The sequence below is a fragment of the Hyla sarda genome, chromosome 2, assembly GCF_029499605.1.
Source record: "Hyla sarda isolate aHylSar1 chromosome 2, aHylSar1.hap1, whole genome shotgun sequence".
Classification (NCBI taxonomy): Eukaryota; Metazoa; Chordata; class Amphibia; order Anura; family Hylidae; genus Hyla; species Hyla sarda.
The window spans coordinates 443,108,270-443,132,548 of NC_079190.1; the positions used below are offsets into that span (position 1 = coordinate 443,108,270).

Consider the following 24,279-nt stretch of genomic DNA (forward strand, 5'->3'; position numbering starts at 1 on the left):
TACTGCTAACTTTGCAAAAAATGCTTCTGGAAGGACATGATTGCTTTGATTAACCCCTTGCATGCCACAATGGAAGACATGGGTGCCCAGGTGGACCATATAGAACAGAAATTCGGGGAGTTTGCTGCTCCCCCAATGAAGTCATAGACCCATCACACAGCAGAGGAAGATATTGCTGGTTTAAAAGCAGTCGCAGTCGACGCAACAATATCGAGCTGTGCGGGGTGCCAGAATCAGCCACGCCTGCAGAAATTTCAACATATGTCCACTTTCTAATACAAGCTGCATTGCCCTCCTGTTCCCCCCAGTAGATAGAGATAGATAGGGCACATAGAGTACCTCGTGCCAAACACCTGGATCAATCAGTCCCTCATGACATTTTGGCGAGAGTACACTTCTTCACAGTGAAAGGAAAGCGGATGAACTTATCCCACACAAATGGCGGTTTACCATCACCTTAGCACCATGTCGCTATATACGCCGAGTCATCTGCAGCAACTCTGCAATTGAGACACGCACTACAACTCATTACTGTCACGATGCCGGCTGGCAGGTAGTGGATCCTCTGTGCCAGAGAGGGATTGGCGTGGACCGTGCTAGTGGACCGGTTCTAAGCCACTACTGGTTTTCACCAGAGCCCGCCGCAAAGCGGGATGGTCTTGCTGCGGCGGTAGTGACCAGGTCGTATCCACTAGCAACGGCTCACCTCTCTGGCTGCTGAAGATAGGCGCGGTACAAGGGAGTAGGCAGAAGCAAGGTCGGACGTAGCAGAAGGTCGGGGCAGGCAGCAAGGATCGTAGTCAGGGGCAACGGCAGAAGGTCTGGAAACACAGGCAAGGAACACACAAGGAACGCTTTCACTGGCACTAAGGCAACAAGATCCGGCAAGGGAGTGCAAGGGAAGTGAGGTAATATAGGGAAGTGCACAGGTGATTACCCTAATTGGAACCACTGCGCCAATCAGCGGCGCAGTGGCCCTTTAAATCGCAGAGACCCGGCGCGCGCGCGCCCTAGGGAGCGGGGCCGCGCGCGCCGGGACAGAACAGACGGGGAGCGAGTCAGGTAGGGGAGCCGGGGTGCGCATCGCGAGCGGGCGCTACCCGCATCGCGAATCGCATCCCGGCTGGCAGCGGGATCGCAGCGCCCCGGGTCAGAGGACGTGACCGGAGCGCTGCAGCGGAGAGAGTGAAGCGAGCGCTCCGGGGAGGAGCGGGGACCCGGAGCGCTCGGCGTAACAATTACCTCTGTTCTGCATTCAGCAAAAATTCAATATAGATTGGAGTTCTCGGTGCACCTTCTAGTCCGACAAAGATGTGATGCATGTAATCCGATCACTGGAGGAAGGAACAGCTCTTCTGCGTAGCTAGAACATCTCCTTAGGACCAGGCAACAGATATTCCTCTGCAACACCTCACAAGATCCATGACAGATGGTCCACTATCCACTGACTCTGGTTTAGGATGACCTCTACTTTATTTTGGGCTGCTCTGCCGTGAAGTTTGGTCTGGCTTCGGGATGGACATTTCCCCCACTCAGGAAGACTGGCTTTGGCCTTCACCTGTTATATCCTTTATATATACTATGCTTATTGTTTGCTGGTTTGTCTTTTGTTTATTTTTGTTTTCTTTCAGATGGCCTACTACATGTCTGTCCCTGATGTATTACCTATTCTCTCATTGCCCGAGCGGGCTGGCTGGGAGGCGGTTGTGGTCAATTCATTATTTGACAAAACCGAATGTTATTATGCTTTTTCTCCTACTTTACGGTTATTAAGCTGATTAGTATGAATGAATGGTTTAAATAGCCCACACAATTGTGCTTTCCTTTGGAAAGAGGCTTTATCACTAGGAGGTGATATCATTTGTGTACAAGAGACACATCTAAGGAAAGACGCCTTTGACTCAAACACACCTTGTAGCCACATATATTTCACTCACTATAAGTCTAAATCCAGAGAAGCGATGGTAGCAGTTAAAAATACTGTTGCTTTTTCTGTTGCTCACTCTACATGTGACCCTAATGGTCGCTTTATTGTCCTCTCCTGTTCCATAAACAACATACCTTACCCTTTTGTAGCACTATATGCACCCAATCAGGCACAATATCACTTCCTATGTAGTACCCTGAAAGTTGCCCATGGAGTACAACAGGGCCCACATGTGGTATGTGGGGACTTTAACCTAGTAGCGGACTCTCTCCAAGATTCCACATCCTTTGCTCGCCATGCTCCAGCCTCTCTGGCCTCCCTCCTCTGGTCTGAGGAGCTGTATGATGTGTGGAGGATACAGCACCCGACTGATAAGGACTATACCCATCATTCCCTAATGCATAACACTTACTCTCGGCTGGACATGTTTCTGGTGGGCCGCCCACTCTTATCCAGCCTAGCGACATCCACTATTGAAACCATTTCCTGGTCGGATCACGCGGCTATATCCTTATCCTTGCATGCATCTTTCAACACCTCTCCTACCTACATGTGGAGAGCGAGTCCTTTTCTGATGTCCCATCCGAAGCATGTCCAGTTGCTAAAGAACAATCTAAAAGACTTTTTACAAATCAATGCCACTCCTGACACTGACCAAATAAACCTGTGGAACTGCCACAAGGCATTCATTAGAGTTTTTTTTTTTTTTATATAAAATATGGTGCCATCAGTAAAAAGAGGCGCAAATGACATTTCAAAAACTGCGGGACTTGGAAGACCGAAATAAAACGAAGCCCTCTTCTGACCTGGCCAACCAGCTGTCCACCCTGAGACATGAGCTTAGGGGACTCCTTTTATTCACTTATGAGAAGAATCTCAGGCGAACTAAAGCCAGATTCTATTCTCAAAATGACAAAGCGGGCAAGCTACTGGCTTCACGCCTCAAATGCGGGCATGAACGTTCTCGTATAGCCCATCTTAAGCACCCTGTGTCGGGATCCACAGCGTACACCCCTAAATGATATTACTGCGAGCTTTCAGGCTTTCTACTCCTCCTCAGACACAAAAGGGTACAGCACTGACATTTTAGGTTCTATTTTTCAATCCACATTTTATAAATACTGTGTGCTGAGGGTTTAACTCATAATGTATCAGTATAGCTCTATAACTAACTTAAACCAAAAAGAAAACAAAGAGCAATTGCTACTGAAAAGGTGCATACATTTTATTGTAAATTAACACATTCTAAAAAGTCACCATATGTGACTAGAGTGTAATGAGACAAAATACCAAGTACAGTATATAAAGCAATATGATGAGTATGAACAGAAAACAACTCTAATACGTTGGTGAGACAAGTGAACTATATCTATTCACTGTAACGAGCAATAAGACAAGTGAGGTAAAATTGAATAGTTGAAGGCTCTATTGGTATGTAGTATAATTTAAAGGGGGTACGGACTACCAACCCACTTCTAAATCTATAGCTAACTGCTCCATAGTTGATAATGTACTACATCCTGAATAAATTGCCAAACAGTGTAAAGCCTCCTCACTTACCCATAATTAGCACTTGTCCACACCGTCCCGGGTATTATTATTATAGTTAGTTGATCAACCTGTTTAGAAAAATTGAGCCAGGTCCATCCAGATGCCGGACCAGATAAATTACCCAAAAGGACCTGATCGAGCCTGGTGCTCTATTCCACAATACATCATAGAAACGCATCTACGGTTCTTATACTTTAGACTTATTGCAGCACATAATGCATTTCAATGAGTTTCTCACAGAGTCCATCTCAAAAACCCCTTTACAGTGGTATTACACACCTGATCGCTTAGCACTCATCTACTCAGGTTCATTTTCCCTATGCTGGCGAACTTGTGGCCAAAGGGGTACCCTCTTAAATTTCTTGTAGGAATGTCCAGCCATTTCCCCCTTTTGGTCTTCCTGTCTCCTGTTTGGTCTTAGCCCTCCTCCTGCTCGATTTGCATTCTATCCCTTCTAAATTACGTGACCTGACCTGCTATGTATTATCACTAAAGCATGGAAATCCCCCGATATACCCTAAATTGATGAAGTAGTTCATAAACTAAACGTTACTTACATGTATGAAAAAACATTTCGCCCTAGACAATGGCTTTTTCTAGGTTTCAACCCAGATGGGCACAGTGGATTGCTTCTCCTCACTAACATTAATACAGGAGTCGAGTTTAGAGAGTGTTGCAGGGGACCACCATGAACGTGAATAAAAAGCGCACAGAAAACAAATATAATAGAAGTCAAACCATTAATACAGTTTATGTACCGCACCCTCCAGATATACATACGGTAAATCTAGCAGCCAATACATGATGCATTCACTTGGTGAGAGATGACCAGAAAACTTCAGTCAGCCCCCAACATTTACATTAAAGCAACCAATACCTGTTTTATTTGTGGTGGAATATGAAGCCAGAAAGCCTCGCCCAGAAATGTGGATCCCGCTCATGAACAGCACCGTGACCTCATGGCTCTTTGACTCGACCATATCTTCTGGTTTTAATGCCAAGCCGCAATACTTAGCCCCTGGCCAAAAACATAAATAAAAAAATTATAATTTTTATACATACATATATAATGGCAAAGTGATTCTGCAATTATTTTTTCGAGACATATTGTACTTTATATTAGTGGTAATTTTGTGCAAAACTAAAATATTGTGAATTTTTTTTACATTTTCATTTCTCTCTGCTTAAAACTCTACTTGTAAGAAAAATAGTCATGTCAAATAAATGTAGTTTTAATTCACATCGACAACATGTCTACTTTATGCTGCCATCATTTGTTTATATATATTATACACACCCACACACACACACCCACAGAGTTCCCCCTAGTGTCTAGTGCACAAAAGATGCAGTTACAGGTTTAGCACACTAGGGGGGAACTGTTCAACTAAGTCAAGCAGGCAGTGTGGGCAGCTCGAGATGGGTAAGGGACACTGGGGACTCCTAGCAGAGCATTGTGTGTGTCCCGATCCCCACACACACCGCATCTTATACCCTATCCAAAGGATAGGGGATAAGATGCCTGATCGCGGGAGTCCCAGCGCTGGGGACCCCCGGCATCATGCACGCGACACCGCGTTTGTAATCAGTCCCCGAAGCGTGTTCGCTCCGGGTCAGATTACGGGCAACTACAGGGCGGGCGGTGTGACACGTCACGCCTGCGCTGGCGTGTGATGTCATGTTCTGCCCCGCAGTGCAAGCCTACGGGTGGGGGCGTGATAGCCATCGCGCCCCCTCCCGTAGGCTTGCATGGAGGGGCGGAGCGTGACGTCACACGCCCCCGCCCTGTAGTCGTCCGTAATCAGACCCGGAGCGAACACGCTCCGGGGACTGATTACAAACGGGGTGCCGCGTGCATGATCCCGGGGGTCCCCAGCGGCCGGACTCCCGCGATCAGGCATCTTATCCCCCATCCTTTGGATAGGGGATGTTTAAGCACCGGAGAACCCCTTTAAAGTGTGCCTGTCAGATGCCATGGAAAAAACAAACAAACAAGAAAGAAAAAAAAAAAAAAAAACTGTTGTTACTTCGTACCTCATCCTGATCATGTACATGTATTATGTACATAATCAAAATTTTTATGTATCACTGATATTTCACAAAAAAATAGCAAATTACAGCTGCTTAATGTCTTTCATCTATCCTGCTCTGGGGAGCCTGGCAGCCCTGCTCTGTAACCCTTACCTCTCTGGTTTTATGCTGTACACACACACACAAATGATTATTGGAGATTGCCTGTACTCTACCACCAAAGACAAGATGGTGAGTGTATAACTTAAATCTTCCTAAATTAGTGCAAAGGTTTAGTGCTAAAAGTACAGTCGTTTTTTATGCATACATTTTCTGTAAGTTCCTATGTCATTCATGTGTCATCAATTGCCAGTCCTGTAATGCTGGGACTTGTAGTTTTGGAATAGTTGGAGGTACAGTGTCATGATAACCTTTTTTTTTTGCAGCAGTGTTGCCTTTAGCTGTGTGCCTACAGCTTTTGCAAAACTACAACTCACAGCATGCCCCAACATCTTCTGACCGTCCAGGCATGCTTGGAGTTGTAGTTTTGCAACAGCTGGAGGCACATGTTTGATAAAACTCTGTTACAGCAGTGTTTCTGCAGGCTGTGTTCCTCCTGCAGCCTTGTCAATCATCCATCTTGTGTCCATGACCCTTGGACATTCTCATGCTGCCCCCTAGTGGTAGGATCTTTCAAAGGCAGTTTTCTTAAAAAAAAAAAAAATTAAAATAAAAATCAAATTTTTATTAAAGATGTATATTAGAAAAACTTATTGTTTTGCCAAGATGTAAAAAAAAAAAAAAGAAAAAAATTAGAGATCTATCTATCTATCTATTTTTAGCACATTTCAATACTTTGCACATTATTAATGCCAAATATGAATAGCAGTGCGAGTTCTACAGAAGCTGAAGTCTATGCAGAATGATGTCAATTGTTGAATGATATCTTCCAGGAATTTGCTACCTATCCATGCGGTGACCAATGCTGCAGCTCTGTCTATTTAGTTTAATGAGGCTGAGGCACAGTACCAAGCACAGTCACATATACAGATGGCACAGTTACAGAAAACAAATGCCTAAAAGACACACTTGCCTCTTTACACTAAGGATTGGTTGAAACCCCTATATTGGGCACCCAAGGATCCCACACCGACTGGCTTATGCTAAAGATAACATTTGCTGTGGATCTTCAGTATAATTCACTACTGCAAATTTTAAAAACATTCTTTTGCTTTATATTTAGAAAAACCTGCACCGACAAATATGAAAGACTTGTCACGGATTTACATTTTGGATTTCTTCGCAATTTTTCTGCAGCACGGCATGACTTTGCAGAGTATGGAAATATTTGATTGAATAACGAATATTACAGAATGCAGAGGAACGGCAGGGCCCTGCGCGCAGAGGAACGGCAGGGCCCTGCGCGCAGAGGAACGGCAGGGCCCTGCGCGCAGAGGAACGGCAGGGCCCTGCGCGCAGAGGAACGGCAGGGCCCTGCGCGCAGAGGAACGGCAGGGCCCTGCGCGCAGAGGAACGGCAGGGCCCTGCGCGCAGAGGAACGGCAGGGCCCTGCGCGCAGAGGAACGGCAGGGCCCTGCGCGCAGAGGAACGGCAGGGCCCTGCGCGCAGAGGAACGGCAGGGCCCTGCGCGCAGAGGAACGGCAGGGCCCTGCGCGCAGAGGAACGGCAGGGCCCTGCGCGCAGAGGAACGGCAGGGCCCTGCGCGCAGAGGAACGGCAGGGCCCTGCGCGCAGAGGAACGGCAGGGCCCTGCGCGCAGAGGAACGGCAGGGCTGCACTGATGCTCTATGACACGCTCAGGATCACACATCAGGAGGATTGACAAGCCAGGAGTCTGCACAGATTGCAATAAATTAGAATGTAAACACAATGATGTCCAGAAGTGATAACAGAGGTAAAATAAACAGGCGTCACAGAAATAACAGGAAAGGTAAGAGCTCAGTGTATGCACCAACATATTGAGGCCAACTACTGTGCACACGGACAATACAGCTTTCTGTTCAGGGATCACTGTTCTCCTTTAAATAGTGATTTCTCAGACCCAGAGATATGGGAGTTGCCTGAAATATAACAGAGCTTGTTGACACATTGGAAAAGTCACGTCTCCGCAACGCCTGACTCAGAGATAGCTGGCTTCTGGACACTTTAGCATTGCACATTCCAGAACTATATAGCTCATAGAAGAAGACAAGTCATCCAGCCTACTGATATACATGAAAAGTGCTGCAAGTACCCAGTGTGCACAAAGCCCTATATACTGCATGACTAGTGTATAGACATTAATGAATCAGGGCCAATCTGCCAGACAGAAATGTGTCTGGCAAAAAAAAAAAAAAAAAAAAAATCCATAAAATCACATTGTCTGATTTTTAAAGAATTTATTTGCAAATTATGGTGGAAAATAAGTATTTGGTCACCTACAAACAAGCAAGATTTCTGGCTCTCACAGACCTGTAATTTCTTCTTTAAGGGTATGTTCACACTGACTAATATGTGCGAGGAATTCTCGTTGAAAAAATTCGCTCAGAAATTAGTTTTTTCCGCGCAGAAGGTGTGTGGAATGTGTGCAGAATTAAGCACAGAAATCAGTGCGGAATTCAGCGCAGCATAGGAGACATTATTATAAAAAAAACATTTTTTGCGAAAATGTGGCGGACTGAAAAAAAAAAAAAATTTACATTGCGTTCTAGGGGTTAGGACGCAAATTCTGCATGAAGAACGAACATGTTCATTCTTCATCCGGAACAGAATTCAGTGACAGAATTCCGCTAGCAGAAATTCCTCAGTGTGAACTGAGGAGTAGAAACTGAATTACATACTATGGGGTTTTTCACTGCTGAATGAATTGGAGAGGAATAAGCGAGCAGAATTAGGCTAGGTTCAGACTATGGAATTTCCGTCAGAAATTCAGTCGTAAAATTTCCGTCAGAAATTCCGCTTGCTAAAATGTCTAGTGTAGTGAATGGTTTTCCGTTCACAAATTCACTCTTCGTAAATCCGCTTAGAAATTTCCGCCTGAAGAAAGGCGGTGCTCTTTCTTCAGGCAGAATTCCTCGCGGAACACATTGCAGTCTATGTGAGACTGCAGTGTCCGCGCGGTCCTAGCGCCGACTTATTCAGTCGGCGCAGGCGGAATTCAGAATCTCCGGGCGGAAATTTTCTGCCCGTAGATTCTGTAGTCTGAACCTAGCCTTACTCACGGAAATTCCTCTCCAAACCTTCAGTGTGAACATACCCCAAGAGTCTCCTCTGTCCTCCACTCGTTACCTGTATTAATGTCACCTGTTTGAACTTGTTATCAGTATAAAAGACACCTGTCCACAACCGCAAACAGTCACACTCCAAACTCCACTATGGCCAAGACCAAAGAGCTGTCGAATGACACCAGAAACAAAATTGTAGACCTGCACCCATCCTGAATTTGCAAAAGGCAAGCAGCTTGGTGTGAAGAAATCAACTGAGGGAGCAATTATTAGAAAATGGAAGACATACAAGACCACTGATCATCTCCTTCAATCTGGGGCTCCACGCAAGATCTCACCCTGTGGTGTCAAAATGATCACAAAAACTTTTCCAGCTGAAAAGCCTGAAAGCTGAAGAAATTTATGCAGCCTAAATTCACTTTCGCTCAAGTTCGCTCATCTCTAATCAGTAACAAATGCCGCCACCAGAGACTCAAATCATGCATTGCCAGACGCGTCCCCCTGCTTAACCCCTCAAGGACCAAGCCCATTTTGACCTTAACCCCTTAAGGACCAGACCAATCTTATTTTAGCATTTTCATTTTTTCCTCCTCGCCTTCTAAAAATCATAACGCTCTTATATTCCCATCCACAGACTCATATGAGGGCTTGTTTTTTGCGTCACCAATTGTACTTTGTAGTGACATCACTTATTTTACCATAAAATGTACGGCGCAACCAAATATTTATGTGGGAAAATTGAAAAGAAAACCGCAATTTAGCAAATTTTGGAAGGTTTTGTTTTCACGCTGTACACTTTCCGGTAAAAACGACATGTTTTCTTTATTCTGTGGGACAATACGATTAAAATGATACCCATGTTATATGCTTTCCTATAATTGTACCGCTTAAAAAAAATAAAAAAGTCTCAAACCATTTTAACAAAATTAGTATGTTTGAAATTGCCCTATTTTGACCACCTATAACGTTCTCATTGTAGACCCAGTTTTTGAATTTTTACAAGAGGTAAAAGGAGAAAATGCCCCCCAAAATGTGTTACCCAATTTCTCTCGAGTAAGGAAATATCTCATTTGTGAACGTAAAGTGCTCTGTGGGTGCACTAGACGGCTCAGAAGCGAAGGAGCGACAATGGGATTTTGGAGAGTGAATTTAGCTGAAATGGTTTTAGGGGGGCATGTCACATTTAGGAAGTCCCTATGGTTCCATAAAAGCAAAAAAAAATAAAATAAAATAAAACACATAGCATACTATTTTGGAATCTACACCCCTCAAGGCATGTAAGAAGGGGTAAAATTAGCCTTAACACCCCACAGGTGTTTGACAACTTTTCGTTAAATTCGGATGTGTAAGTGCTCTGGTCGTTAAGGCCAAAATGACCTCGGTCCTGGATGTCATATATCTGGATTTTTCCAAAGCATTTGATAAGGTTCCACATAAAAGGTTGGTGAATAAAATGAGAAGGATTGGGCTGGGGGAGAATGTGTGTAAGTGGGTAAGTAACTGGCTCAGTGATAGGAAACAGAGGGTGGTTATTAATTGTACTTATTCTGATTGGGTGACTGTTACTAGTGGGGTACCACAGGGGTTGTCTTGGGTCCTGTTCTATTTAATATATTTATTAATGACCTTGAAGAGGGGTTGAATAGTGAAGTAGCAATCTTTGCAGATGACACTAAACTCTGTAAAGCGGTAAACACAATAGAGGACAGTGAATGGTTACAAAATGATCTGGATAGGTTGGAGGTTTGGGCTGGGAAGTGGCAGATGAGGTTCAACACTGATAAATGTAAGGTAATGCACATGGGGAGGAAAAATCAGGGCTGGGATTATGTATTAAATGGGAGAACCCTTGGAACGACTGACATGGAAAAGGATTTAGGAGTCTTAGTTAACAGTAAATTTAGCTGTAGTGACCAGTGTCGGGCAGCTGCTGCCAAGGCAAATAAAATAATTGGGTGTATCAATAGGGGCATAGATGCCCACAACAAGGAAATAATTCTACCGCTGTACAAATCACTAGTCAGACCCCACATAGAATACTGTGTACAGTACTGGGCACCCGTGTACAAGAAAGATATAGTGGAGCTGGAGAGGGTTCAAAGACGGGCAACCAGAGTAATATGGGGAATGGGAGGACTACAGTACACAGAAAGATTATCAGAATTAGGGTTATTTAGTTTCGAAAAAAGGCTTAGGGGAGACCTAATAACTATGTATAAATATATCAGGGGACTGTACAGAGATCTCTCCCATGATCTATTTATACCCAGGACTGTATCTATAACAAGGGGGCATCCTCTACGTCTAGAGGAAAGAAGGTTTCTACACCAGCACAGACGGGGGTTCTTTACTGTAAGAGCAGTGAGACTGTGGAATTCTCTCCCGGAGGAGGTGGTCATGGTGAACTCTGTAATAGAGTTCAAAAGGGGACTGGATGCATTTTTGGAGAGTAATAACATTGCTGGTTAAGGATATTAGATTTATAGGGACAGAACGTTGATCCAGGGAAGGAATCGGGAGTCGGGAAGGAATTTTTACCTCTAGTATGTTTTTTTTTTGCCTCCCTTTGGATCAACTCAACTCAATAGGGACTTACTTGATGGACTCTGGTCTTTTTTCAACCTTATGAACTATGTTACTATGATAATAGAAAATATTTTTTTCACAAAAATGCAGTTTTGTCCCCAAATTTACAATTTTTACAGGAGGTAATAGGTGAAAATGCCCCCCAAAATTTGTAACCCCATCTCTTCTGAGTATGGAAATATCCCATATGCGGACATCAAGTGCTCTGCTGGCCACTACAATGCTCAGAAGAGAAGGAGTCACATCAGGCTTTTTGAAAGCAATTTTTTTTTAGGAAGCCCCTGTGGTGCCATAACAGCAAAAAAAAAAAAAACACATGGCATACTATTTTGGAAACTACACCCATCAAGGCACGTAACAAGGGGTACAGTGAGCCTTAACACCCCACAGGTGTTTGACAACTTTTAGCTAAAGTCGGATGTGTAAAAAAAAAAAAAATTTAAAAAAATTTAGGACGTTATAGGAGAAAATACCCCCCAAAATTTGTAACCCCATTTCTTCCGAGAATGGAAATACCCCATGTGTGGACATCAAGTGCTCTGCGGGCGCACTACAATGCTCAGAAGAGAAGGAGCTTTTGGAGAGAGAATTTGTTTGGAATGGAAGTCAGGGGCCATGTGCCTTTACAAAAAAAACCATGGTGCCAAACTGGGGGCTTTAAAAACGCACATGGCCTTCAATTCCAGCCAAATTCTGTCTCCAAAAGCTTTTTTCCCATTACCCCTTGTGAAAAAGAAAAATTTGGGATAACCCCAGCATTCTAATGAAAAAATAAAATAAATTTTCAACAAAAATTCTTCGAACACCTGTGGGTAGTTAAGGCTCACTATACCCCTCGTTACGTTCCTTAACCCCTTAAGGACCGGGGGGTTTTCCGTTTTTGCATTTTTGTTTTTTGCCCCTTGCCTTTAAAAAATCACAACTCTTTCAATTTTGCACCTAAAAATCCATATTATGGCTTATTTTTTGCACCACCAATTCTACTTTGTAATTATGTCAGTCATTGTGCCCAAAAATCTATGGTGAAACGGAAAAAAAAATCATTGCGAGACAAAATAAAAAAATTAAAAAAACGCCATTTTGTAACTTTTGGGGGCTTCCGTTTCTACGTAGTACATTTTTCGGTAAAAATGACACCTGATATTTATTCTGTAGGTCCATACGACTAAAATGATACCCTACTTATATAGGTTTGATTTTGTCGTACTTCTGGAAAAAATCATAACTTCATGCAGGAAAATTTATACTTTAAAATTGTCATCTTCTGACCCCTATAACTTTTTTATTTTTCTGTGTATGGGGCGGTATGAGGGCTCATTTTTTGCGCCGTGATCTTAAGTTTTTAACGGTACCATTTTTGCATTGATAGGACTTATTGATCGCTTTTTATTCATTTTTTCATGATATAAAAAGTGACCAAAAATGCACTATTTTGGACTTTGGAATTTTTTTGTGCGCACGCCATTGACCGTGTGGTTTAATTAACGATATATTTTTATAATTCGGACATTTCCGCACGCGGCGATACCATATATGTTTATTTTTATTTACAATTTTTTTAATGGGAAAAGGGGGGTGATACAAACTTTTAATAGGGGAGGGGTTAAATGATGTTTATTCACTTTTTTTTGCAGTGTTATAGCTCCCATAGGGACCTATAACACTGCACACACTGATCTTTATCATTGATCATAAGAAACCAGTGATCGATGATTCTGCCTGGATCTCAGGCACTGAGCTGTGGCCCCGCGTTATAGATCGGGAGTGGACACATGACGTTACAGTACGTCATGTGTCCTTAAGGGGTTAAGGGGTGTAGTTTCCAAAATTGGGTCACATGTGGGAGTTTTTTTTTTTCCCCTTTATGTCAGAACCGCTGTAACGATCAGCCACCGCTGTGCAAATCACCTCAAATGTACATGGCGCTCTATCACTCCTGAGCTTTGTTGTGCGCCCGCAGAGCATTTTATATCTACATATGGGGTATTTCCATACTTGGGAGAAATTGCGTTACAAATTTTGAGGGTCTTTTTTTTCCTTCTACTGCTTGTTAAAATAAAAAGTATGAGGCAACACCAGCAAGTCACTGTAAAAAAATAAAAAAAATTTACAACATCATGCTGGAGTAGACCCCAACTTTACCTTTTCATAAGGGATAAAAGGAGAAAAAGGCCCCCCAAAATTTGTAGTGCAATTTCTCCCGAGTATGGAAATACCCCATATGTGGCCATAAACTGTTCCCTTGAAATACGACAGGGCTCTGAAGTGAGAGAGTGCCATGCGCATTTGAGGCATAAATTAGGGATTTGCATGGGGATGGACATTGGGAATCACTAGTGTAGAATAACCCTAACAGGGTGTCTCCAGCTGTTGTAAGACTCCCAGCATGCCTGGACAGCCAATGGCTGTCCGGCAATACTAGGAGCTACAGCTGGAGGCTTCATTTTGGAAACAGTGCTGTACCTGATGTTTTTCATTTTTATTGGGGGACGACGACTGTGTAGGGGTATGTGTACATGTAGTGTTTTAACTTTTTATTTTGTGTAGTGTTTTTAGGGTACATTCACACGGTCTGGTTCACAGTGAGTTTCCTGCTGGGAGTTTGAGCTGCAGCCCGCCCGTACCTGTACATTCACATGGGCGGGGCAAACCTCGAGCTGTTGCAAAACTACAACTCCCAGCATGCCCTTTGGCTGTCCTTGCATGCTGGGCGTTGTAGTTTTGCAACATCTGGAGGGCCGCAGTTTGGGGACCACTGTGCAGTGGTCTTCAATCTGTACCCTTCCAGATGTTGCAAAACTACAACTTCCAGCATGCCCAAACAGTCCAGGCATGCTGGGAGTTGTAGTTCTGTAACAACTGGCCCTTCAGATGTTGCCGAACTACACCCCCCAGCATGCCTGGGCCTGCTTGGAGATGACGTTTTGCAACATCTGGAGGGCTACAGTTTGGACACCCCTACTTAGCGGTCTCCCAACTGTTCTCCAGTTGTTGCAAAACTTAATTTCCAGCATGCCCTTCGGCTGTCTGGACATGCTGAGAGTTGTAGTTTTGCAACAAATGGAGGCACACTGGTTGGGAAACATTGTTTCCTAACTCAGTGTTTCCCAACCAGTGTGCCTCCAGCTATTGCAAAACTTCAACTCCAAGCATGCCCAGACTGCCCAAGCATGCTGGAGTTGTAGTTCGGCAACATCTGAAGGGCCAGATGTTACAGAACTACAACTCCCATCATGCCTGGACTGTCTGGGAGTTGTAGTTTTGCAACATCTGGAAGAGCACAAATTGGAGACTGTGGCCCAACTGCGGCCCTCCAGATGTTGCACAACCACAACTCCCAGCATGCCCAGACAGCCAAAGGCTGTCTGGGCATGCTGAGAGTTGTAGTTTTGAAATTCCCAGAAGCAGCAGTGAATATGCCTTTACGGCGATTTTCACTGCTGCTTCCACTTGCGTGCCGCTGCTTCTTCACTTGCCTGCCACCGGTCCCCGGTCCGTAACGCCGCGCCAAAGAACACCATACCTACTGTAAAGCATGGAGGTGGAAAAATCATGCTTTGGGGCTGTTTTTCTGCTAAGGGACCAGGACGACTGATCTGTGTAAAGGAAAGAATGAATGGGGCCATGTATCGTGAGACTGAGTGCATACCTCCTTCCATCAGCAAAGGGCATTGAAGATAAAACATGGCTGGGTCTTTCAGCATGACAATGATCCCAAACACAGCGCCCGGGCAATGAAGGAGTGGCTTTGTAAAAAGCATTTCAAGGTCCTGGAGTGGCCTAGCCAGTCTCCAGATCTCCACACCATAGAAAACCTTTGGAGGGAGTTGAAAGTCCGTGTTGCCCAGCGGCAGCCCCAAAACATCACTGCTCTAGAGGAGATCTGCATGGAGGAATGGGCCAAAATACCAGCAACAGTGAGTGAAAACCTTGTGAAGATTTACAGAAAACATTTGACCTCTGTCATTGCCAACAAAGGGTATATAACAAAGTATTCATTGTTATTGACCAAATACTTATTTTCCACCATAATTTGCAAATAATTTCTTTAAAAATCAGACAGACAATGTGATTTTATGGATTTTTTTGTACTCAGTAGGTCTCAGTTGAGGTTTACATTGCCTATGATGGAAATTACAGGCCTCTCATATTTTTAAGTGGAAGAACTTGTACAATTGGTGGCTGACTAAATAATACTTTTTTGCCCTACTGTAGCTCAGCCTTTATTGTACCAGAGCAATATGAGAAATAAACTGAGCTGTGACTGATTGCTATACATTTTTGTCACAGACAGATTGAGAAATCTGGGCCATTAAACAAGTCTCTAATAACTAGATTAACATAGCACATAAAAAACTTCCCAAATACACTATTTAAAAAAATAATAATAAATAAAACACACGTGCAATGCAAAGTGCAACAGATAAATCTCAGACCTCAAAAGAGCATGCAAATGTGTACAAGCGCAAACAGGCACGTCCCGACTGACTTTGATGGCCCAAACAGTCATCTATCGTACAGGCCATTTCCTGAACGTACTTGTACAGACTGACTTAAGAGCATGGTGTGCTGTGTTTTTGAGAAATGACAAGGGCTCACAACAATGGTTGTGGGGGTGGCACAGGTAAGGCAGCGCCACGGGGGAATTCAGCTCTTATTCCAAACACACACTTTTGAGAAATTATCTGAATGTAGTCACAAGCTGATTAGATTTGGGCCATCAAAGTCTTGCTCGTGTACTTTGAAGTCCCATTTTGACATGTTGTGGACGCATGTATGCCATCAAAAGGTATAATTAAAATGTGAACCTGGCATTACCCAAATGGGGGGGCATGTGGGCATTTCAATGTAAAATGCAATATTCCTTCTGAAAATTAGGAGTTTCTTTTGTTCCCCTTCCAGCATGCCGAGATGTCTCAGGATCCCTTGCTGGAGACCAGCACAATTCAGTGCCCGCTCCTTGCAGTTGTTTTTCACTAATAGTTACACCGTACACAGCTCATAGGAGTCATTTACAGTACGCTATAAACTATAACTAGTAATGACCAAAGAGGAGAGAGCCAGAGACCTGGAGAACATCACACACAAACCATTGCGCAGATCCGTGCACAGTTCCTTGCCATTTAAGGGCCTGAGTGTTTATCACATTTTTAGCAGACAGGATTACAAATTCTACACCACGTTTGTTGTTTTAGTCGCTTGCCTAATAAAACTAAATTACGCCAACTACCAATCACACATCTAACCCTGCTACATAAAGTGTGGAAGCACTAAACACATGCAGCAGCCTGGACTTCCTGAAGAAGAAAGGACAACACCTGATCCAAGCAAAACTTCACAGGTTATCAACCATAAGTCCAGGGCTTTCAAGTGCAGTGTTCCCCAACCTTTAGCAGTCCAGCTGATGCAAAACTACAACTCCCAGCATGCCCTGGATAATAGCCAATCCAGAAACCAATCTGTAGATAACTTTGTTATACTTGTCTCAGTCGGTATATATCAAGTACAGTCAGGGGCCACAAGCACCTCTATGGCTGTTTATGGGGCCATACAGAACATGGAGACCTGAAAAGGAATTAAATTTCCACCTCAAGAACGGAAGTCAGATTTCACATTGAAACAATAGGAGCCAGGCACCTTTACTTTAAAACAGGTTCTCAACCAAGGGTATGCGTACCCCTAGGGGTACACCAAGGGTTATGCAGGGTATGGCAATTCACTGATAAATACTGGCCATGCATTGCCTAGTATTTGCCAGTGCAGAGCGGGGACTGGATTGAGCAATCACCGTGGCAGCTCACTATATTGTACCGTGGCCGAAGCCACTTTACGTGAGCTGCAGTTGCTCGTTAACAGGAACCTGTCACCATTTTATTTCTGCCCAAACTACGGGCAGCAAAAGAAAAGAAAAAAAACAACACATTACAATTCTGAAACTAATTTTCACATTCTCATTAAGGAGAATTGAGCACAGAATGATAAAGGAAGTTAGATGCACATATACAGTTTATATACATATATATTCTATACACACACACACATACATATATATATACATATACACACACATACATTGTTGGGGAGGAAAATCAACAAATAAGGAAGCTTTTGACTTCATATCCTGACCCCCCTGTCCCGACCTACTCTCTTTGCTAGATGGGGTGTGTGGCTTGCAAGCCGGATTGACACATTCACCAGGAGATGCAGAGGGGAGCTTGTGGAGTAAGGTACTAGAAATCTCATATACTCGCATGGGACTTGAAACAAAAACCCATCTTTTATGAAAGGGTGTAGATAAGGGTTAATTTAACTATAATTTATTTTTATTTGTTATACAAGTAATATGTGTACCAGGTATTATTGAAATATCTCCAGCCGTACGGAAGTTACGTGGGAACATAAATTTCCTATTGATTGGCATGGGACTTTAAACCAAAACACTGACCCTCATAAATTAACTATCCTATATTTTAAGTGGACATTTAAGTAACATGTGACCAAGTATTATCGAAATATCTCCAGCGGTTTGGAAGTCCTGCAGTAACATATTTCCCATAGACTTGTATGGTACTTTAAAACAAAAACCCCGACCCTGGCAAATAGGGGTGAGTAAGGGTTAAATCACCTATCCCATGTGGCCAAGTTTCATGTTAATATCTTCAGTCGTTTGGACGTGATGCTGGAACATATATACACACACACATAGATAGAGAGAGAATACATATGCACAAATTTATAAAGACTACTTACCTAGTTCGGTTCTTGAGGCTCCAAAGCCATCATAAATCCTCAAGTAACTGGAATGACAGGAATCCACATCCTCAATATCAAAGTCCCCAAACTTCAGGAGAATCCTTTCACCGGGTTTCATTTGTATTTTCCACTCACACACAGTGCTGTTTGGATAGGTATTTGGATAGTTCTTTGATGTAAATGTTCCACTTTCTGGGCCAAAAAACGTGTAACCACAACCATCACCTGAAAATAAAATTAACTTAATAAAAATTGCACAATTGAAATCGTAAAAAAAAAACCCCCACACAAAATCACATCCCAAAGGGCTCGAACAGATGGTCACGTATCATTGTTCAGAAACAAACACCAATCAAAAGACAACAATTGGCAGGAGATCTGGAAGGTAAAAAGGAGAAAAAGGCCCTTAAACTGCTGGAACAGAATGATAATGACATGAGATTGTTCAGACAGGCCTGAGGGCACACGTCTGTACTGTTGTCTGGTTCTATGCCCGCTTGGTTACCACACGGAAGCCACTTACAAGTAATGTTTGTAGAGTAATATTGGAGTCCTGAAGGTATAAACAAACACAAAAAGACTATTCACACCGTCATAATACAGAGGTCCACCAGCCTCAATACACAATATACTGCTAATATCTAACATAGCTGAACTATTTTGGTCATTAATACAGTCAGTCACTTATTAAGCAAGTGCAAACAAGGATCCTGATATTTTAAAATGTAAGCGGTTTGTTTTTAGAAGACCTGCTGTCCCCTGCTCCATCAGGGAATATCAGTAGGGCCCCCCCTGCTAAAGGACCCCTTCTGTATGAGCCAGAATGGAGGCCACTTAAGCATTACATCATCATTTTACATTTACAGTCACTATTGGTATTTTTTTTTTTTTTTTTTTTTAAGGAAATAGGAAAATTGTTCATGGCTAAATGGGCAATGTTTAAAAGGGGGTCTCTGAAGTTTTCAGAACTTTTCCCTCCTTCCACTTCAGCAGAGGCAGTTTCATCGTTCATGTAGTTTAATATTGGGCTAAATGTTGGTAACCTTCAACAACCTACATTTAGCCCTTTATATTGGATGACCGACAAAGCAAGGAAAATGGCTACACTGGATGTGTATTAACTAGGGCTGGGCAGTATACCGGTTCATAACGAATACCAAAATTTTTGTGCTGCACGATATGAATTTTAACCCATACCACAATACCGGTTGGGCCCCTCCCCCTCGGGAATGAATGAATCAGCCCCACATGGGGGAACTAATCCTATGTGACCTGCGAGCGCTGTTCTGCCCCCCCCCCCAATTATTAGCCCAGCCCAGCGCTGTCCCCATCAGGGTACTACTCACGTCACCCGCATGCGCTGCCCTCCTCGTCCTGTTTGTTGCAGCCGCCGGCGCTGACACTCTATACCAGTGGTCTCCAAACTGCGGACCTCCAGATGTTACAAAACTACAACTCCCAGCATGCCCGGACAGCCAATGGCATGCTGGGAGTTGTAGTTTTGCAACATCTGGAGGTCCGCAGGTTGGAGACCACTGCTCTATACTGTGCGGTATCCCTATGCCCGGGCTGCAAAAAACAAAAAAATAAACTTTAAAGGGGTACTCCGGCGCCAAGACATCTTATCCCCTATCCAAAGGATAGGGGATAAGATGCCTGATCGCGGGGGTCCTGCCACTGGGGACCCCCGTGATCTTCCACGCCGCACCCCGCTAGCATCAGCTCCCGGAGCATGCTCGCTGCGGGTCGGATTACTAGCGATCACAGGGACGGAGCATAGTGATGTCACGGCTCCGCCCCGTGTGATGTCACGCTCCGCCCCCTCAATGCAAGCCTGCGGTCAGGCAACTTATCCCCTATCTTTTAGATTGGGGATAAGATGTCTTAGCAGCGGAGTACCCCTTTAACTCACTTCCTGTTGATCCGATACCGGCCTCACTTGTTTCCTGGGGACAGGAACGTTGGACAGCCGTCAGCCTATCACCGGCCGCAGCGATGTTCCGCCTCGGCCGGTGATAGGCTGAGCCCACTGTCATGTAAGAAGCAGTCTTCTTAAATGACAGTGGGCACAGCCTATGACCGGACGAGGCAGAACATCGCTGCGGTCGGCGATAGGCTGACGGCTGTCCAACGTTCCTGTCCCTAGCGTAAGGCCGACGTGGGTGCGTTAAAGTTTATTTTGTTTACCTTCTGCAGCCCGGGCATAGGGATACCGCACAGTATAGAGTGTCATCGCCGGCGGCCGCAACATACAGGACAAGGAGGGCAGCGCATGCGGGTGACCTGTGAGTATTTACCCCGATGGGGATGTGGGCTGAATTAATATGGGGGGGGGGGGGGGGGGGGCCTAGGAAATACCGTTATATACCGTGGAACCGCCAAAAGTTTTAAAAATACCGTGATACACACATTTGGTCATACCGCCCAGCCCTAGTATTAACACAGGTTAAGTTGTCCGCAGTTACAGGATAGCCGCCATCTTGAATAAACTGAACTGGACATTACCACTAAGACAATCAGCAGGTATAACTAATAAATAGCATTTAGGAATATTTATAGTAATGTATACTAATTAACGGTCTTATTTCATGTTCATAATTTCCCGGCGAACACCATTAAGGTGGCTATACGTATTAGGCAAATGCGGGCCAAGTCTGCAGAATTTGGTGGTATCCAAAAACCTAATTAAATTAAGTTTTTGGCTGATGTTTATCATTTCGAAAAAGGACCAACACATAACAAATCATTTTGTTCTTCACATTGCGAAACAGCCACCATGGGTGTTTGGCAAGGGCTTACAAGGTTTGGTTGTCAGACACCCATTATATTTTATATATTCCATTTAACATTTAACATTTTCCAGGCATTAACCAATGTGCGCTAAAAGGCCATTATTTTGGTATAATGCCCGGTGGGGAAATATATATATTTATATTAAAGGCAAAGCATGAAAAAATAAATAAATAAATAAATAAAACAAACAAACAGTGAAGAAATGCAGCATTACAGAGTCTCTTTAATTCCCAGGAACGGTGAGGGTCCCATAGGTCAAACACCCATTTACCATAAAGTTTCATAGTCTACAGCAGCGGTCTCCAAACTGTGGACCTTCAGCTACTGCAAATCTACAACTCCCAGCATGCCGGGATAGCCATTGGCTGTCCAGGCATGCTGGGAGTGATCGCATTGCCACAGCTGTAGGTCCGGTGTTTGGAGACCACTGGTCTAGAGGAACTAGCACATTCTGTTTTACTATTCCATACAGCCAACAAACAAACCAGATATATTCTGCCTGAACACAGGTAAAAATAAAAAAATATAAATGTTTAGCGACGCCATGTGCATTTGTGGTGAACATAGTAAAGAAAAACACCTAACCGAGTGTGAAAAGAATTTAAAGGAGACCTTTCTTGTCATGTTAATAACTACATCGGCAGGATAGAGGTTCCCTCTCGCCATCAGAAGTCTACCCAATGTATTCGCTATTATAATCTGGTTAATCTGTTCATTAGATTTTTATAGCATCGTATGCCTGATACAGTAGGGCAAAAAAGTATTTAGTCAGCCACCAATTGTGCAAGTTCTCCCACTTAAAAAGTTGAGAGAGGCCTGTAATTTTCATCATAGGCATAGGTCAACTATGAGAGACTTGAGGAAAAAAAATCCATAAAATCACATTGATTTTTAAAGAATTTATTTGCAAATTATGGTGGAATTAAGCATTTGGTCACCTACAAACAAGCAAGATTTCTGGCTCTCACAGACCTGTAACTTCTTTTTTTAAGAGTCTCCTCTGTCCTTCACTCATAACCTGTATTAATGGCACCTGTTTGAACTGGTTATCAGTATAAAAGACACCTGTCCACAACCTTAAATAGTCACACTCCAAACTCCACTATGGCCAAGATAAAAGAGTGGTCGAAGGACATCAGAAACAAAATTGTAGACCTGCACAAGGCTGGGAAGACAATCTGCAATAGGCAAGCAGCTTGGTGTGAAGAAATCAACTGTGGGAGCAATTATTAGAAAATGGAAGACATACAAGACCACTGATAATCTCCCTCAATCTGGGGCTCCACGCAAGTTCTCAAATGATCAAAATGATCACAATAACTGTGAGCAAAAATCCCAGAACCACACAGGGGGAACTTGTGAATGACCTGCAGAGAGCTGGGACCAAAGTAATAAAGGCTACCATCAGTAACACACTACGCCACAAGGGACTCATATCATGCAGAGCTAGACTGGTCCCCCCTGCTTAAGCCAGTACATGTCCGGGCCTGTCTGTAGTTTGCTAGAGAGCATTTGGATGATCCAGAAGAGTATAGGGAGAATGTAATATGGTCAGAAACCAAAGTAGAACTTTTTGGTAAAAGCTCATGTTTGGAGGAGAAAGAATGCCGTGTTGCATCCATAGAACACCATACCTACTGTGAAGCATGGGGATGGAAACATGCTTTGGGGCTTTTCTTTGGCAACGGGCCCAGGACGACTTATTCGTGTAAAGAAAGTATGAATGGGGCAATGTATCAGTGCAAACCTCCTTCCATCAGCAAGTGCATTGAAGATGAAACATGGCTGGGTCTTTCAGCATGACAATGATACCAAACACACTGCCCGGGAAACGAAGGAGTGGCTTCGTAAGAAGCATTTCAAGGTCCTGGAGTGGCCTAGCCAGTCTCCAGATCTCAACCCCATAGAAAACCGTTGGAGGGAGTTGAAAGTGTGTTGCCCAGCGACAGCCCCAAAACATCACTGCTCTAGAGGAGATCTGCATGGAGGAATGGACCAAAATACGAGCAACAGTGTGTGAAAACCTTGTGAAGATTTACAGAAAAAGTTTGACCTCTGTATATAACAAAGTATTGAGATGAACTTTCGTTATTGACCAAATACTTATTGTCCACCATAAATTGCAAATACATAAAAAAAAAAAAATATAAGGATTTTAAGGATTTTTTTTTCTCATGTGTCTCATAGTTGAGATATACCTATGATGAATATTACAGGCCTCTCTAATCTTTCTAAGAGGGAGAACTTGTACAATTGGTGTGACTAAATACTTTTGCCTCACTGAACATATATCCCATGGTTTAAGTAGGCTGAGCAGATTTATGGGTTGTAAGGATGCGAAAGGAAAAGGAAGACGACGGGACTGAGAACCCATTTAGCACCTCCCCAGGAGCGAGATCAAAGACGTGACATTCCTCTGCGTGACACTTGGTCAGCGACTTTCAGCTAAGCCACAAGTATGCTCTGAGAACATGTAACACTTACCCATATCAGCTACAGAGACTTCCTTAACGCATTCTGATTCGGCTTCTGCCCTTTCTAAGGGTCAAGACGTAGTTTAAATATAACTAAAGAGCAGCACGAGCCATAACATAAAGGGTGGAGAAGACGTGCCACCGATACAGCCACTAAATGTCAGACTATTATTATCATCCTTTATTTACAAGTGCTACATGATATAAACTCTGATAAGTGAATGTCCATCCTTGTCTAGGAATGGACCTCAAATAGCACAGAAAATGTCAAATTTATGGAGAGCAAGTGCTGATAAGCATTTCTGTGAATTAAAGGGGTATGCGCATATATACACACATACATTATATATATATATATATATATATATATATATATATATATATATATATATATATATATATATATATATATATATATATTTACACACACACACACACACACACACACACTAGATATTATAAATAAGACAGTGTGGGCAATCAATCTGTATATGTACATACTTTCTTCGCTCCCCTGCTGCCCCAGGTAATGCTGCTCTCCTTTTCTGGGTGCTAGGGGTGAATGTGCTAATTGTCGCTCAGCCAATCACTGGCCACTGTGGTGTCCCACCTCAGCCAGTGATTGACTTAGCACCACTGACGTACTGGGTCCCAGAACAAAGAAGAAAAGTGCAGCAGAGACTGGGAGCAGCGGGGAAATGTGGAAGGTATGTACAGTGCTTTTTATTTATATTAAAAAAAAACAAAAAAACTGCCGCTGGACAACCCATTGAAGCCCAGTTTCACACAAGCATGTTTTTGACGTCTATATTTCCGACATAAGTTCTGGTTCTGTTTTTTCTGATGGCTTGAACTGACACCCCAGAATACCCCTTTATGGTCTATTACATGACCAATTATCAGGGCCATTATTGTCCTGTAATCAGCCAAATAAAGAGCATATTTTATGCTGCACTAAATAC

General features: G+C 43.4%; 1 protein-coding gene across 3 annotated transcripts in view; it reads right to left on the minus strand.

Moving 5' to 3' along the window:
- Window positions 1-24,279, minus strand: part of DCBLD2 (discoidin, CUB and LCCL domain containing 2) — a 91,011-nt gene that overhangs the window by 36,157 nt on the left and 30,575 nt on the right. For all 3 annotated transcript variants that reach the window (XM_056559299.1, XM_056559302.1, XM_056559301.1), the window contains exons 2-3: window positions 18,048-18,275; window positions 4,356-4,496 (exon numbers count right to left, since the gene is read on the minus strand). In XM_056559299.1, coding sequence (XP_056415274.1) covers window positions 4,356-4,496; window positions 18,048-18,275 — 369 coding nt within the window. The remainder of the gene's footprint in view (window positions 1-4,355; window positions 4,497-18,047; window positions 18,276-24,279) is intronic.